The following is a 16,241-nucleotide window of genomic DNA, read 5'->3' as shown; positions in this document are numbered from 1 at the left end:
AAGTAAGTCTGTCAAGAAGGACAAATACCATATGATTTCACTTCTATGAGATACCTAAATTTGTCAAAATCACAAGGGACAGAAAATAGGATGGTGGTGACAGAAATGTCTGTCAAAAAGGATAAATGCTATATGATTTCACTTATATGAGATATCTAAAGTAGTCAAAATCACAAGAGACAGAAAACAGGATGGTAGTTGTCAAGGCCTTGAAGACAAGAGGAAATGGGGAGTTTTTGTTTAATGGATACAGGGTTTTAGTTTTGAGATTAAAAACATGAGCTCTGGTGATACACGTGGTGGTAATGGTTTCAAAACTATACGAATGAACTGAACATTACTTAACTATACATTTACAAATGGTTAAGATGGTAAATATTATGTGTATTTTATCACAATAAAAAACTTTTAAAGTATCCATCTATTCCTATTTTCTTTAGTGTTTTTTTAAAATAAGAAATGAGTGTTGAATTTAGCAGAAAGCTTTTCCAGCATCTACAAAAATAATCATGATATGAAGGACTGCTGTTTTTCCATGATTCTTGTATAACCTCTTGACTTTTTAAACTATCTGCATATATTACTTTTATAAGAATATTTAATTTAAAAACTTTGGGGATATAAGTAAAAGAGTACATTAAGAGAAATTTATAGGTTTAGATGTGCTAAGAAAAAAGAAATGCTAACAGTCAATCTTTGGGCAAAATAAGCCCAAACAATGTAAAAGGACTGATATAATCTAGAAGATAAATTGATGAAATAGAAAATTAGTATAAAATAGAATTAAGGAAAGCAAAGTTGGTTCTTTCTAGAGAATAATGTAACTATGAAACTCCAGGCTAATTAATCAAGAAAAACAGAAGGCACAAATAATCAACATAAGGAATAAAGGCCAGGCATGGTGGCTTAGGCCTGTAGTCCCAGCACTTTGGGAGGACAAGGCGGGTGGATCATTTGAGGTCAGGAGTTTGAGTCCAGGCTGGCCAACATGGTGAAACCCTGTCTCTATTAAAAATACAAAAATTACATGCCTGTAATTCCAGCTACTCGGGAGGCTGAGGCAGGAGACTTGCTTGAGCCTGGGAGGCAGAGGTTGTGGTGAGACGAGATCACACCACTGCACTCCAGCTTGGGTGACAGTGAGACCCTGTCTCAAAAAAAAAAAAAAAAAAAAAAGGAATAAAAAGGTAAACATAACTACAGATTTTTACAGCTATTAAGATACCATTAATATTATGCCAGATGTCTTCATATAATATTAATATTTGAAAACTTCACATTTATATTTAAAAATTTAGTTTATATCAGGAATGTAAGGGTGGATTAGTATTTTTAAATACATAGATATAATCTGTCGCTTTAGCAGAATAAAAAGAAAAACTCTGGTCACATCAAAAAGCATTCCAAAAAAGTCAACATCTCTTCATGATTATAAAACAAAGAAACAAAAAGCCCAATAACTCTTATCAAACTACAATTTGAAGAGAATTTCAGTAACTTGATAGAGTTTCTACCAGAAAATTGCAGGACACATTGTATTCAGTGGGGAAAATATTAACAGCAGTCTCTTTTAAAACCCAGGACAAAAATACACTATCACTGCTTTTATTTCAAATTACATTGCCTCAAAGACTTGAACACAAATGTTCACTGAAGCTTTATTTATAACACTCAAATGTCGATCAACAGATGAATAAACCAGTATATCCATACAAAAGAACACAATTCAGTAATAAAGAGAAGTGTGCTGCTAATACACACATAAAAAAGGGAAGCATCAAAACACCATACTGGGCAAAAGACACAAGAGTGTAGACTATAGAATTCTGCTTATATGAAATTCTACAACAGGCAAAACTAATAGATACTTACTGAAAGAATACTAGTGAATGCCTGAGGTCTGAGAGAAGGAGAATGAGTTGTAGTAAAGTGTCACAGGGAACATTCTGGGGTGATGGAATGTCCTATTTATTGATTGTGGGGGTAGATACATGGTTATACACTCATGTCAAAACTGGTCTCCAAACTCAGTGAACTGTATACTCTCCATTTATTTAGATCTTCAGTTTCTCTGTTTTGTAATTTTGAGTGTACAAGTGTACACCTTTTAAATTTATTCCTATTTTATTCTGTTTGATGCTACTGAATGAAATTGTTGTTTAAACCTCATGTTTAGATTGTTCATTGGTAGTATGTAGAAACAGAATTTATTTTTATGTATTGATCTTGTTTCCCGAGACTTTGCTGAATTTGTTTATTAACTCTAGTAGGTTTTATTTTGCATGTGTGCATTTAAAATGGGTGCAATTTATTGACTGTTCTGTATACCTCAAAATAGTTAATTGTTAAAAAAAAATATGCAACCCACTGGGGAAAATAATAAAATGTTATCAAAAGACATTTTGAAAGACTACAGACAACAATTAGCCAGGTGTAGTAGCACACACCTGCAGTCCCAGCTACTTGGGAGGCTTAGGTAGGAGGACTGCTTGAGCCCAGGAGTTCGAGGCTAAATTGAGCTATGATTGTGCCACTGCACTCCAGCCTAGGCAACAGAGCAAGACCCTATGTCTAAAAAAAGACTACAGTCAACATATTCATAGATTAAAAGCCTCAATATCACAAAGCTGGCCAGGCAAAGTGGCTCATGCCTGTAATCCCAACACCTTGGGAGGCTGAGGCGAGCAGATCACTTGAGGTCAGGAGTTCGAGACCAGCCGGGCCAACATGGTGAAACTCGGTCTCTACTAAAAATACAAAAATTAGCTGGGCACGGTGGTAGGTGCTTGTAGTCTCAGCTACTCAGGAAGCTGAGGCAGGAGAATCACTTGAATCCAGGAGACAGAAGTTGCAGTGAGCCAAGATCATGCTACTGCTCTCCAGCCTAGACAACAGGGTGAGCATGGTGGCTCATGCCTGTAATCCCAACACTTCGAGAGGCCAAGGCAAGTGGATCACCTGAGGTCAGGAGTTCGAGACCAGCCTGGCCAACACGGTGAAACGCCATCTCTACTAAAAATACAAAAATTAGCCAGGTGTGGTGGCACACACCTGTAATCCCAGCTACTTGGGAAGCTGAGGCAGGAGAATCACTTGAACCCAGGAGGTAGAGGTTGCAGTAAGTTGAGATTGTGCCACTGTACTCCAGCCTAGGCAACAGAGTGAGACTCCATCTCAAAAAAAAAAAAAGGAAATATTTTTATGATACAGAATTCAAAAGGTTTATAAGATAATACTATAAACAAATTTACACCAACAAAGTAGACAACTTAGATGAAATAGCGAAATTAATAGAAAGATACAAATTACCAAAGCTGTTTTTTTCTAAAAAAGAAAAATCTGAATAAACTTATAACAAGGACAGAAATTGAATCTGTTATGTAAAATCTTCTAATTAAAAAAAAAAAAAAAAGCAGCCAGGCGCGATGGCTCACGCCTGTAATCCCAGCACTTTGGGAGGCTGAGGCAGGTAGATCACGAGGTCAGGAGATCGAGACCATCCTGGCTAACACGGTGAAACCCTGTCTCTATTAAAAATATAAAAACATTAGCCGGGCATGGTGGTGGGCACCTGTAGTCCCAGCTACTCGGGAGGCTGAGGCAGGAGAATGGCGTGAACCCAGAAGGCGGAGTTTGCAGTGAGCCGAGATTGCACCACTATACTTCAGCCTGGGCGACAGAGCAAGACTCCATCTCAAAAAGAAATAAATAAATAAATAAAACAAAGAAGCTCAGGCCCAGTTATCTTACTGGTGAATTAAAGGAGAAATAATAACAATTTTTCATGAATTCTCCCAGAAAATAGAGAAAGCTGGAACACCTTTCAACTCATTCTAGGAGGCCAGTATTACCTTGATATGAAAGCCAGAAAAAGACATCACACAAAAAGAAAGCTACGCATGAATACCCCTCATAAACATGAAAAGATGCAAAAATCCTTAATAAAATATTAGCAAATGAAATCCAATAATAAATTATATACAACATGACCAAGTGGGGTTTATCTCAGGAATGTAAGATTTGTTTTACAACTAATATATCATGTGAATAAAGTAAGGGGAAAATTATATGGCCATCTCAACAGATGCAGAGAAATCATTTGATAAAACCCAAGATTCATCCATGATAAAAGTACTCCAAAAACTAGAAATAGGAGAGAACTTCCTTGAACTACAGTATCTATAAAAACCTACAGCTAAAATCATATGTAATGGTGAAAGACTGAATGCTTCTGCCAAATATCAGGACAAAGGCAACATTACCTGCTCTCACTTCTATTTAACCTTGTATAGAAGGTTTCAGCCAGTAAAATCAGGCACAAAAAGAAATGAAAAGCATCTAGTTTAGAAAGGAAGAGGTAGCCAGGAATGGTGGCTCACACCTGTACTCCCAGCACTTTGGGAGGCCAAGGCTGGTGGATCGCCTGAGGTCAGGAGTTTGAGACCAGCCTGGCCAACATGATGAAACCCCATCTCTATTAAAAATACAAAAATTAGCCGGGCGTGGTGGCAGGTGCTCCCAGCTACTCGGGAGGCTGAGGCAGGAGAATCACCTGAACCTGGGAGGCGGAGGTTGCAGTGAGCCAAGATCGCGCCATTTGCACTCCAGCCTGGGGGACGAGAGCAAGAATTCATCTCAAAAAAAAAAAAAAAAAGGAAGAGGTAAAACTAAAAAAAAAAAGGAAGAGGTAAAACTATCTTTATTCTCAGATAACATAATCCTACATGCAAATTCCTAAGGAATTCCTAAGGAATACATGCACACACAAAATAAAACCTACTAGAGCTAATAAATGAATACAAAGTCTTGGGAAACAAGATCAACAACAAAAATAAATTATGTTTCTACATACTACCAGTGAACAATCTAAAACAAAGTTTAAATGGCAATTCCATTCAATAGCATCAAACAATATGTAGGAATAAATTAACAAAAAAGTGTACACTGTACACTTGTACAATGAAAATTACAAAACTGAGAGAAACTGAAGATCTAAATAAATGGAGAGACATTCCACGCTCATAGATCAGAATTCTATGTGCAGTTTTCCACAGATTCAATGCAATCCCTATCAAAATCTCGGCATAGGTTTTTTGCAGAAATTTACAAGCTGATCTTAAAACTTATATGGAAAAGCAAAAGATCCAGAGTAGCCAAAACAATCTTTGAAAAGTAGAACAAAGCTAGACAGCTTACACTTCCTTATTTCAAAACTTAGGACAAAGTTATAGTAATCAAGACACTGTGATAGTGTATAAGGACACACATATAGAGGTCAATGGAACACAACTGAGTACAGAAATAAATCCATACATTTATAGTCAGTTGATTTTTGACAAAGGCGTGAAGGCAAGTCAGAGGGAAGGGGCAGTCTTTTTTAAAAATGGTGCTGGTGGCCAGGCACAGTGGCTCACCTTTGTAATCCCAGAACTCTGGAAGTTCAAGGTGGGCAGATCACCTGAGGTCAGGAGTTCAAGACCAGCCTGGCCAACGTGGTGAAAGCCCGTCTCTACTAAAAATACAAAAAGTAGCCAGACGTGCTGGTGCATGCCTATAATTTCAGCTACTCGGGATGCTGAGGCACAAGAATCACTTGAACCTGGGAGGTAGAGGCTGCAGTGAGCCAAGACTGTGCCATTGCACTCCAGTCTGGCAACAGAGTGAGACTCTGTCTCAAAAAAAAAAAAAAAAAGTTCTGGGACAACTGGATATCTACATGTAAAAAAATTTTGCCCTTAACTCACACAATTCCTAAAAATTAACTCAAAATGAATCATAGACATAAACACAAGAGCTAAACCTAGAATATTTTTAGAAGAAAACATAAGAGCAAATCTTGTGACTTTGTGTTAGGCAATGAATTCTGAGATACAACACAGAAAGCATGATCCATAAAAGAAAAAACTGATAAACTGTACAATATCAAAATGAAAACTTTCATGCTTCAAAAGATAACATTAATAAAATAAGACAAGCCACAGATTGGGATATTTGCAAATAAAGTATCTAATGAAGGATCTGTATGCAATATATGTAAAGAACCCTAAAACTCAGTACGAAAACAATCTAATTTTAAAATGGGCAGAGATCTAAACTGGCTAATGGCCAATAAGCACATGCAAAGATGTTTATAGTCATTAGAGAAATGAAAATTACAACTACAGTGAGATACAGCATCACTCCTACTGCAAAAGCTATAATCAAAATGACTGATAGAAACAAGTGTTGCTACAGTAATTAAGATAGTATATGCTGGACAAAAAAAAGACAAATGGAGAACTGACATCCCAGAAACAGACCTTCAGATCTTCACTTGATGGAAACTTGACATATACCAAAAGGGGCATTACAGGTTAGTGGGGGAAAGCAGGCTTTTTAATTAAATAATACTTGGGAGATTGGTTATCCATATGGGAAAAAGGGAACAACAAAAAAAAAGAAAGGTATGAGGCCTCTGATACCATTTTTAAAAAGTCAATTACTATTATTTTTTCTTTTCTCCCTAGAGTTCATTCTAACAGTTCCTCCCACATGTAAAGTACAAAAGGTGGAGTACAGTTTCCTTCTCCTTGACTTTGGGCTTGGCCACATGACTTACTTTAGCCAAGTCAATGTGCTGTAAACAGGGCTTTGCCCTCTTGAGTTTCTGCCAACACCATGAGAAGAACATGCCCTAGCTAGCCCACTGGTCCCAGGAAAATTAGATAAGAACTGTCCCAGCAGATCTGCCATATGAAACAGAGCCAACCCAACCAAGGCCAGATGAGATCAGCCAACTCCCAGCCAATCTATATATGCATAAAAAATAAGCACTTTGTGTTATTCACTACTGAGAACCTGGTAGTTGTTTTTGCTAAACACCATTACTGTACCAACTGTTAATACAATTCCCAATGGATTAAAATATAAATGTATAAGGCAAAGCTCCAAAACTTAAAAAAAGAAAGTTAAATTACTTTACAGACTCACGATAGGGAATAATTTCTTAAACGAGACACAAAACATAAAACTAGCCATAAACAAAAAGATTCCCAAAATAAGTAATTCTACTCCCTGAGATGCCTAAAAAAAAAAGAAAGAAAGAAAAGAAAAGACCGTCCACAAAATGGGAGAAGGCCTGCCACACATAACTCACAAAGAATTATATAAGGAATATATAAAAATCAATGTATAAAGGGCAATCAGACCAATAAAAACATAGGCAAAAGACATTAACAGGCATTTCGCCAAAGATGAAACTCAAAAGCCAGTAAGCATAAGAAAAGATGCAAATTAAGTTATGAGATTCTATTTTTACATCCACTAGATTGGTTAAAGTACTGACAATATAAAATATTGGCAAGTATAGAATGACAGGATTTCTTCTACACAGTTTGTAGGAGTATAAACTGGTATAACTACTTGAGAAAAAACTGATATTACATTTTATGATGATATGATTCTACACCTTGGCACATACTGTGGATAACTTGTGCACATTCATACCAAGAGGTATGTATATGGATACTTACAAAAAGAGTTTGTATTTTTAAAAATTGAAAATAACCTAAACATTCATTAATAGAATGACTAAATAACTAACATAAACATAGAATGAAATGTTATATAGCAGTAAAAATGAATGACAGCTGCATGCATCTACATGAATGAATAATGTTGAGTGAAATAGCCATGTCATCAATTAATACAGAGAGTATGATAGTCTGAATAAAATCCAGACATAAGCAGAACTAAATATATTGTTTTGTGACTTATATGTATTTGGTAAATCTACAAAGAAATACAAGAGAAGAATAAAAATATACCTGATAGACAAGCCCACACAAGGAAGCAGGCTGATGTCGATCCATATAGGTATGTAAATATATCAAATATTTTATAATTCTTTTTTACTGGGGGAGGAAGAAGAAAAATACTTCTATTTGAGAACCCTATTGAGGTTGACATGCCAACTTCTAGAGATGTTTAGACAAGAAAAAAAGAAATGTGGTAAATTCTAATTTTACCTTTTTATGTCTATTTTATTTACATGGCTTCCTTTCAGTATCCAAAACCTAATATGAAAAAAAAAATCACATAATCATTTTTATGCATTTATGTCTAATTCAGGTATACTGTCATACTCATAACTTTCAAATGATTCCAATCAAATTCATCCTAATAATCACCTAATATTATTTACTACTACTACAGGAACTGAAAAACTTATTTTATATATATAACTTTTCCATATCTATTTCATACAAATAAACAACGGAATATTTGGTACAACTTCTAATTCCACATTAACTATTCATATTTTACAACCTAAAAATATCTATAAACAAGCACCTTTGACTTTGTAATATTTGCATATGCTCAAGGGAACATTTTGCTACAAGATCGTATGGTTGGCTTCAAGAATCTTTTAAATTTTTATGTATACTTAGATTGAATTTTTAAAAGCTAGCTCCAACTAACATGAGAAATGAAAGAATACAAATGACTGTAACTTTTCGATGACCTTTTCTCACAGACTGCAAGAATATCTGAAAAAAACATTTTGAAATTACTACTTAACTATTATCTGATGTAATTCTAAAATGTTTATAAACCTGTAACTTGTAACTTTCCTTCCAAGAATCTTTATAACAGGCGTACTATTTTTCTTATTTGATTTGCTTTGTTTAGCTTAGCTTAGCTATTAAAATGGCTAATTACACTGAAGATTTTACATCATTCAACTTAAATCAGCAATGAATATACATCTTCCTTTCAGCTACAAGGAAACATATACAAATGAAAAATATTTAAGCTGAATTCTTATCAGTCCTAATATATCCCATATGCTAACCTAAGAGGCACTCTCCTTAATTATCTTCAAATTCTCATCCTTAGTTCAAACATATTCCTTAAAAAAGAAAAAACAAAAGATTATTAAAAAGTATACTTACTTTAGCCAACAATTCTTGTGTTTCAGGAGTCAGTGGAGCATGAGAAAACTTGCAATATTCTCCCTGATAACATTTTGTTCCTGTATGGTAAAACTTACAAGGATATTCATGTAACCCAAGTGTTAAGGAAAAGAACAATTTTAATCCAACTGAAATAATGTTATTAACTTAATGACTTTATTTTTCCTAAATAAAGACCTTTGTGGCCAGGGGCGGTGGCTCATGCCTGTAATCCCAGCACTTTAGGAGGCTGAGGTGGGCAGATCACTTGAGGCCAGGAATTCAAGACCAACCTAGCCAACATAGCGAAACCTTGCCTCTACTAAAAATACAAAAAAATTAGCTGGGCATGATGGCGCAGGCATGCCTGTAATTCCAGCTACTCAGGAGGCTGAGGCACCAGAATCATTTGAACCTGGGAGGCGGAGGTTGCAGTGAACCAAGATTGTGCCACCGCACTCCAGCCTAGGCAACAGAGCAAAGAAAAAAGAAAAGAAAAGAAAGAAAAGAAAAAGACCTTTCCTACTAGTAGAAACTAGATTTCTCTATTTAAAGTAGGAGATAATAAATTAACTGGAATACATTAAAAAATCTAATTTTAGAAAGACTACATACATAAATCAAGTTTAACGGCTATCACAGGGCATTTTCTTCCTTCATATCCATTCTTATAATAGAGTACAGGCATGTTTCATATATGAAAGGGGTATATATTTTAAATATCTTGATAAATGTGATCATTTTTAAAGCATTCCTTTGGGGGTGGAGGAATCAAAGTCAAAAACAACATATCTTACAAATCTGGATCCTTTGTACATTAGACTTGTTTACAACAGAATAAATCTATATAACTTCAATATTGTTTTCTAGGAAAACAATCCTCAAATTACATTTTGATACTCCTTACACTGAATGCCTGAAGAAAAAAAAATTTTGTGATGACTAAAGGTGCTATTAACCTAAAATGTTTACATTCCATGTTTTGATAACTTGTCTGTGCCATTTGCACTGAAGAGCTAAGGCTGTTCTACAAATTAAGGGACAATTCATTTCTACACAGTACAGAATACACAGAAAACAGGTACTCCCAAATTACGTAATCCCTGCCTTTTTATGAAGTAGCTTATTTGAATATAGATTCAGTTAGTCAGTGTCACAGTAGAAATTGTGATATTCTTTCTGGGACTTGAAGAGGTCTCATGGACCCTCTATATCACCCATGTTGAACAGAAAGAATCATCATTTGAGAGATTTTCTAAAGAATTCCTCTTTTCTTGCTTATGAAAAAATCCATGTACAATTTAATCACTTTGATACTAAGTTGGACTTGAATACTATCATTTTGGTATAGCTAAAACACTGGTTTCATTAAAAATTTTGCACATTTAAAATGTTCATGTAAATATTTATAAAGAATAAAGTCACTATATCTTGTGATAAAGGATATTATGCAAATACAGACAGTTTTCACCTCTGGTACAATATCCTTGTACATAAAACTTACACATTTCCTTTTTCTTCTCTATCTCTGCATCATGATCAAATTTACACTGGTCTCCCTAAGCCAAAAGAAGGAGCAAGGAAAAGCCATTATTTCCCATAGTCATTATGATTTAATTCCCACTAAACTTTAAATAAGCAAACGATTCCAGAAAGAACCAAAGTCTTAGAGGTAGCACATTCTAATGGTTAATAAATTATAACCACATCACATATATTTGATTAAAATTCTCTTAAGTCCCAAACATTTTTAAACACAAAGCATTTTTAAAAATTATCGGTGGCCCACGCCTATAATCCCAGCACTTTGGGAGGCCGAGGTGGGCAGATCACGATGTCAGGAGATCGAGACCATCCTGGTTAACACAGTGAAACCCCATCTCTACTAAAAATACAAAAAAATCAGCTAGGAGTGGTGGCAAGCGTCTGTAGCCCCAGTTACTCGGGAGGCTGAGGCAGGAGAATGGCATGAACCCGGGAGGTGGAGCTTGAAGTGAGCCGATATTGCACCACTGCACTCCAGCCTGGGTGACAGAGCGAGACTCTGTCTCAAAACAACAAGAACAACAACAACAACAAACCCAAAAAATTATCTGACTTAGGTGATCCACCCGCATTGGCCTCCCAAAGTGCTGGGATTACTGGCCTGGCTACTTTTTTAAACATAAAAGAATACTTCACTAAAAAAGAAAAATTATCTTTTTTCTTTTTGAGACAGAGTCTTGCTCTGTCGCCCAGGCTGGAGTGCAGTGGCTCAATCACAGCTTACTGCAGCCTTCACCTCCCAGGTTCAAACGATTCTCCTGCCTCAGCCTCCCGAGTAGCTGGGACTACAGACATGCACTACCACATCTGGCTAATTTTTGTAGAGACAGAGTTTCACCATGTTGGCCAGGCTGGTCTTGAACTCCTGACTCAGGTGATCCACCCACCTTGGCCTCCCAAAGTGCTGGGATTACAGGCTTGGCTACTTTTTTAAACATGAAAGAATACTTCACTAAAATTTTCTAACTGAATTTTTTCCAGAATGAAACAGCTTTAAAAACCTAAAGGTATGAATTAGATAAGTATCAAACAGAAAGAGCAGTTTTACATTTTAGTAGAGTTTTGCTTACACATTTTTATACCTTAATACATTTCCTTTCAAGAAAATATTTACAAATTTGTTTTCCCTTGCGTTCCACTGTATGTTGGTTGATGAATGCCTGACTCAAATGCTGCTGCTTCTCTTTAGGTTTACCATCCTTTAAAAACAAAAACAAAAAAACTAAATGTAAGAAACAGAAAATTAAATATTTTATTCTGTTACACAAAATTATTTAAACCAACTTCAAAGCCTTAAAGGGTGATTCTTCTAAATTGGCCTTCATATGTAATATTTGGATTTCGGTACACCAGGTTAAAAATGAATGTTTTGTCAGTTTCAACAGCATTCCATCATTGAGTATCAGTGTTTGTATTGATTTGTATATTTTATTATACATTACCCTTATTTTGTAAAACTGAATGAAAAAAAAATTTTAAATGGGCCAGACGCAGTGGCTCACACCTGTAATCCCAGCACTTTGAGAGGCTGAGGTGGGTGGACCACTTGAGGTCAGGAGTTCGAGACCAGCCTGGCCAACATAGTGAAACCTCATCTCTACTAAAATACAAAAATTAGCCGCGCATGGTGGCAGATGCCTAAAATCTTAGCTACTCTGAAGGCTGAGGCAGGAGCATCTCTTGAACCCAGGAGGCGGAGGTTGCAGTAAACCGAGATTGCACCACTGCACTCCAGCCTGGGCAACAGAACAAGACTCCGTCTCAGGGAGAAAAAAAAATTTTTTTTTTTAAAAAGTGATAATATTTATGATTAAAAAATGAAGTCTAAGAACAAAGATCTTTAGAGCGATAGAAACAAAGATGGAAATCAGAGTGAACCAAAAGCAGTAGAATCTAGTTTCAATGAGATGCTCACTGGGTGTGAGTTGAGCACACTTATCAGCCCAAATTAACAAATACAAGTAGCAATACACCATCAAAGATGGTGATAAAGGTATAAAAGGAGATTTTCATATTAAAAAAAGGAAGGAGATTTTATAATGCATTTAAGCTCTTCAGAAACATAAGGTAATTTTTACATGTTAACTTATGCTACAGCTTATAGCTTCTGTATACCAAATTTCTGAATACAGTCTTAGGAATACAGTATGTACAAACAAGGGAGCTGACTGTACAGTCATTTACAATAATGTCAAATTTCCACTTAGCACCATCAAATTTACGTCTTATAAATATCTGCCAGTTTAAATCTTTTGTTTTATTTGGTAATGTTACTAAATTCTACTATGTATGTTTAGAATTTATTCCTTGTGTAGGAGGGCTGTCAGCTTTGGCTGAATAATCATTTGAGCCATGTAAATCAAATCAAAGAGAATACTGACAGGGTGTTGGGAAACAAAAATCCTAGTCCTGGCTCGGCCCTGTGTGACTATGGGTAGTTATCTGAACCATAGGGCTTCAGATTCCTCATTCATAAAATATGGAGGCAGGGGATAGACTGTATATAAATGCTTTTCAATCTAGAATATTTGGCATTTCTAATATTTTACCACCCTTTACCCTTGTCCCCTATAACCAAGTATAATAAAAAAGGTTGCCATCCAGTTAAAAGCCCTCAGAAAAGTGGAATCCAGAAAAAGTACTTATTATTCTACCCTGATTACATCTACAGACCAAGGAAAAGGAACTTCTAAAAAACAAAATCAAAATATAGGAAGGTGGGGAGATTTGGTAAGGCCAATGCTCAGAAATATTCATTTTTAATTTCCAGAAGGAGCCAGGATGAGGGACTTTAGATAGTAAAAAAATTTGTAAGACTCAGTGACCTTTGAAATGCCTCATGACTATTTGATCTTTTCTGGCTTCCCATTTTTCCGGAGTCATTGATAGTATAATACTAAAAAAAAAAAAAAAAAAAAAAAATCAAGGAGCCTAGGCTGGCCACAGTGGCTCATGACTATAATCCCAGCACTTAGGGAGGTGGCGGGTGGTGGGAGCCGAGGCAGGTGGATCACCTGAGGTCAGGAGTTCAAGACCAGCCTGGCCAACATGGCAAAACCCTGTCTCTACTAAAAATACAAAAATTAGCCGGGCATGGTGGCATGCACCTGTAGTCCCATCTATCAGGAGGCTGAGGCAGGAGAATCGCTTGAACCCGGGAGGTGAAGGCTGCAGTGAGCCAAGATTACAACAGCCTGGGTAACAAGGCAAGATTCCATCTCAAAATAATAATAATAATAATAATAATAATAATAATAAAAATCAAGGAGCTTGTGTGCATATATTCAGGAACAATAGTGAGAACACTAAGGCTTAAAAGTAGTGTTGGCAGCTAATTAGTGGGAAAAAGAAAGCTGCAATAAGAAGGAAGAACATGGAGAACCCAGTGATAGTAAAAGGACATCTTCATCTGAAAACCCTGATTCTGTAGGATGCTTCCACCTCTCCATATCACACAGCACTTCTTGTCACTGAAGTGTAAGATAAAGTCCAAAAGCATGCAGGGGCCAGGAATTCCTAGAAGCATATGTTCTTATACCTCTTCCTGTGAGCCACTGTTCCTCAGCAAAGCATTTGATCCTTTGTTTCCAGTGCCAGGCCGTTTTCGCTTCATTTTCTTCTGTTTGCCGTTTTTGTGACCAGCTTTAAGATTTTTATTTTTTTGTTTAGCAGCTAAAAGTAAAAAATTAATTTAAAAAATGACATAAAGTTACAATATCAGTTTACTTTTAAGAAGTACGGGGCCAGGTGCAGTGGCTCATGTCTGTAATCCCAGCTCTTTGGGAGGCTGAGGCAGAAGGACTGCTCAAGGCTAGGAGTTCAAGGCCAGCCTAAGCATTCAAGGCCAGCCTAGGCAGCCTAGAGATCTTGTCTCTACAAAAACTTAGCTGGGTGTGGTGGGTGCACGCCTGTAGTCCAGCTACTCTGGGACTATAGGCTAAGGCAGGAGGATTGCTTGAGCCAAGGAGTTCAAGGTTATAGTGAGCTATGACTGCACCGCTGCACTCCAGCCTGGGCAACAGAGTGAGACCTGTCTCCAAACAAACGGAAAAAAGAAGTGTGATTTACAATAATTGAGGAAACTTCTCTAAGCCTCAATAAGTGAAAACTGGCATGATACTGACCAGTCTTTCTAGAAGCTCTGGGATTAAGGGACCAAGAAGAGAATTATGATAATACACCCTGGATTCTCCATTCATTGTTTTTAAAAATATATAAGGTATTATCAAGAAAAAAGTAAGATAATAAAATGAGTCTTACAAGCTCTAAGGCAGATCCTTTTGAAGTGTTCAGAGTATGATGGATCTAATTAGGAACTGTAACAGTAAAAGCTTTAAGTGTTTAAAATGACCTCATATATTACTGTCAGATTTTTCACTGAAAACATTTTAAATAGATTAAGTTTTTATTTATTTATCTATCCATCCCTGCATTTATCCATCCATCCTGCAATGGCATAATCACAGCTTACTGGAGCCTTGAACTCCTGGGCTCACAAAAAAATGACAGCATTAAAATTTTAATTTTTTTTTTTTTTTTTGAGACAGAGTCTTGCTCTATTGTCCAGGTTGGACTGCACTGTGTGATCTCGGCTCACTGCAACCTCTGCCTCCTGGGCTCAAGTGATTCTTGTGTCTCAGCCTCCAGAGTAGCTAGGATTACAGGCGTGTGCCACCATACCCTGCTACTTTTTTTATTTTTAGTAGAGACAGGGTTTCACCATGTTGGCCAGGCTAGTCTCGAACTCCTGACCTCAACTGATCCACCCGCCTTGGCCTTCCAAAGTACTGGGATTACAGGCGTGAGCCACCATGCCTGGCCAAAAATTTCATTTATAATTGCCATTTACCCTCATATTTATGGCTAAATCTCATTTTAGTAATCCAGAAGAATATATTTCTGAGTTACAGTCTGACATACAACCATTCCAGTCAATTCCTCTTTAAATGACAACAATACAAACAGGCTATCCTATCCTTCATACATGCAGAGGCCAGGGCTTTAGCATTCTCCCTTTAGAAATAGACATGGCCTTTGATAACCCGCCTCCATCCTCCATCCTCCTACAAACTGAGCATTTAATGCACCAAGTGGCCAGGTCTCAGATGAGGTCTCTGGCCATGCAAGCTCATGTCTGGTATAAATATCCATGAAAACCACAGTCTTACCATGAGAGAAAGTGCAAGGAAAAATCCTCTGTCCATATATGGACAACTGTGACTGCTTCTCTAGATAAACTTTAAATGATAAAATAGTTTGACTCTTACCCTGTGGGGTATCTTTTACTCCTTCTTTCTTTGTAGATTCTTCAGGTTGTGCAGCATTTGCCATTTCTCTGGCTTGTATGTACTGTTGAAGCTCTTTGGCAAAATTATCTTCTGATTCCTGACCGCAGGTATCATTATCACTATACACATCATAGTCCTTACTTCTTGATTTTCTATGCAGCGAACTTTTTGGTGATACTGCAGAGTTTCCAAAGTGCCTAAACTAAGTAAAAATTAAAACTTCAATTTTAAAAACCTAGCACGATTCAAAACAATCTGGCCATACAGAAGAAACAAGATTGGCTATGAACTGGTCATTGTTGAAGTTGGGTAATAGGTACATGGGGTTCATATACTATTCTCTCCACTCATATATTTGAACATTTCCAGAATTAAAAACAAACTAACAAACCACTATGACATATCTATCCTTAAAGATGATTTGAGGGAAGATTCTAAATTTGTACATTGTATGCATTTGACTGAATTAAACGTC

The 16,241-nt window shown here is 36.5% G+C and overlaps 2 protein-coding genes across 4 annotated transcripts in view; one reads left to right on the top strand and one right to left on the bottom strand.

Annotated features, from left to right (window-relative positions):
- LOC105471799 (zinc finger CCCH-type containing 8) overlaps positions 1-16,241 on the bottom strand; it is a 41,799-nt gene that overhangs the window by 12,055 nt on the left and 13,503 nt on the right. The window contains exons 3-9 of one of the 2 annotated variants that reach the window (XM_071077097.1): positions 15,746-15,968; positions 14,017-14,150; positions 11,561-11,677; positions 10,381-10,492; positions 8,934-9,043; positions 8,007-8,054; positions 420-1,147 (exon numbers count right to left, since the gene is read on the bottom strand). In XM_071077097.1, coding sequence (XP_070933198.1) covers positions 8,022-8,054; positions 8,934-9,043; positions 10,381-10,492; positions 11,561-11,677; positions 14,017-14,150; positions 15,746-15,968 — 729 coding nt within the window. In that variant the 3' untranslated portion in view covers positions 420-1,147; positions 8,007-8,021. Of the gene's footprint in view, positions 1-419; positions 1,148-8,006; positions 8,055-8,933; positions 9,044-10,380; positions 10,493-11,560; positions 11,678-14,016; positions 14,151-15,745; positions 15,969-16,241 lie in introns of those variants that run through there. The other variant, XM_011724537.3, reaches the window with a different exon arrangement.
- Positions 1-16,241, top strand: part of LOC105471798 (fibulin 7) — a 109,458-nt gene that overhangs the window by 80,179 nt on the left and 13,038 nt on the right. The window lies entirely within an intron of this gene.

This window comes from Macaca nemestrina, chromosome 13 (assembly GCF_043159975.1).
Source record: "Macaca nemestrina isolate mMacNem1 chromosome 13, mMacNem.hap1, whole genome shotgun sequence".
NCBI classification, from domain to species: domain Eukaryota; kingdom Metazoa; phylum Chordata; class Mammalia; order Primates; family Cercopithecidae; genus Macaca; species Macaca nemestrina.
The sequence above is the reverse complement of the archived record's forward strand: the minus strand, read 5'-3'. Positions and strand labels throughout refer to the sequence as shown.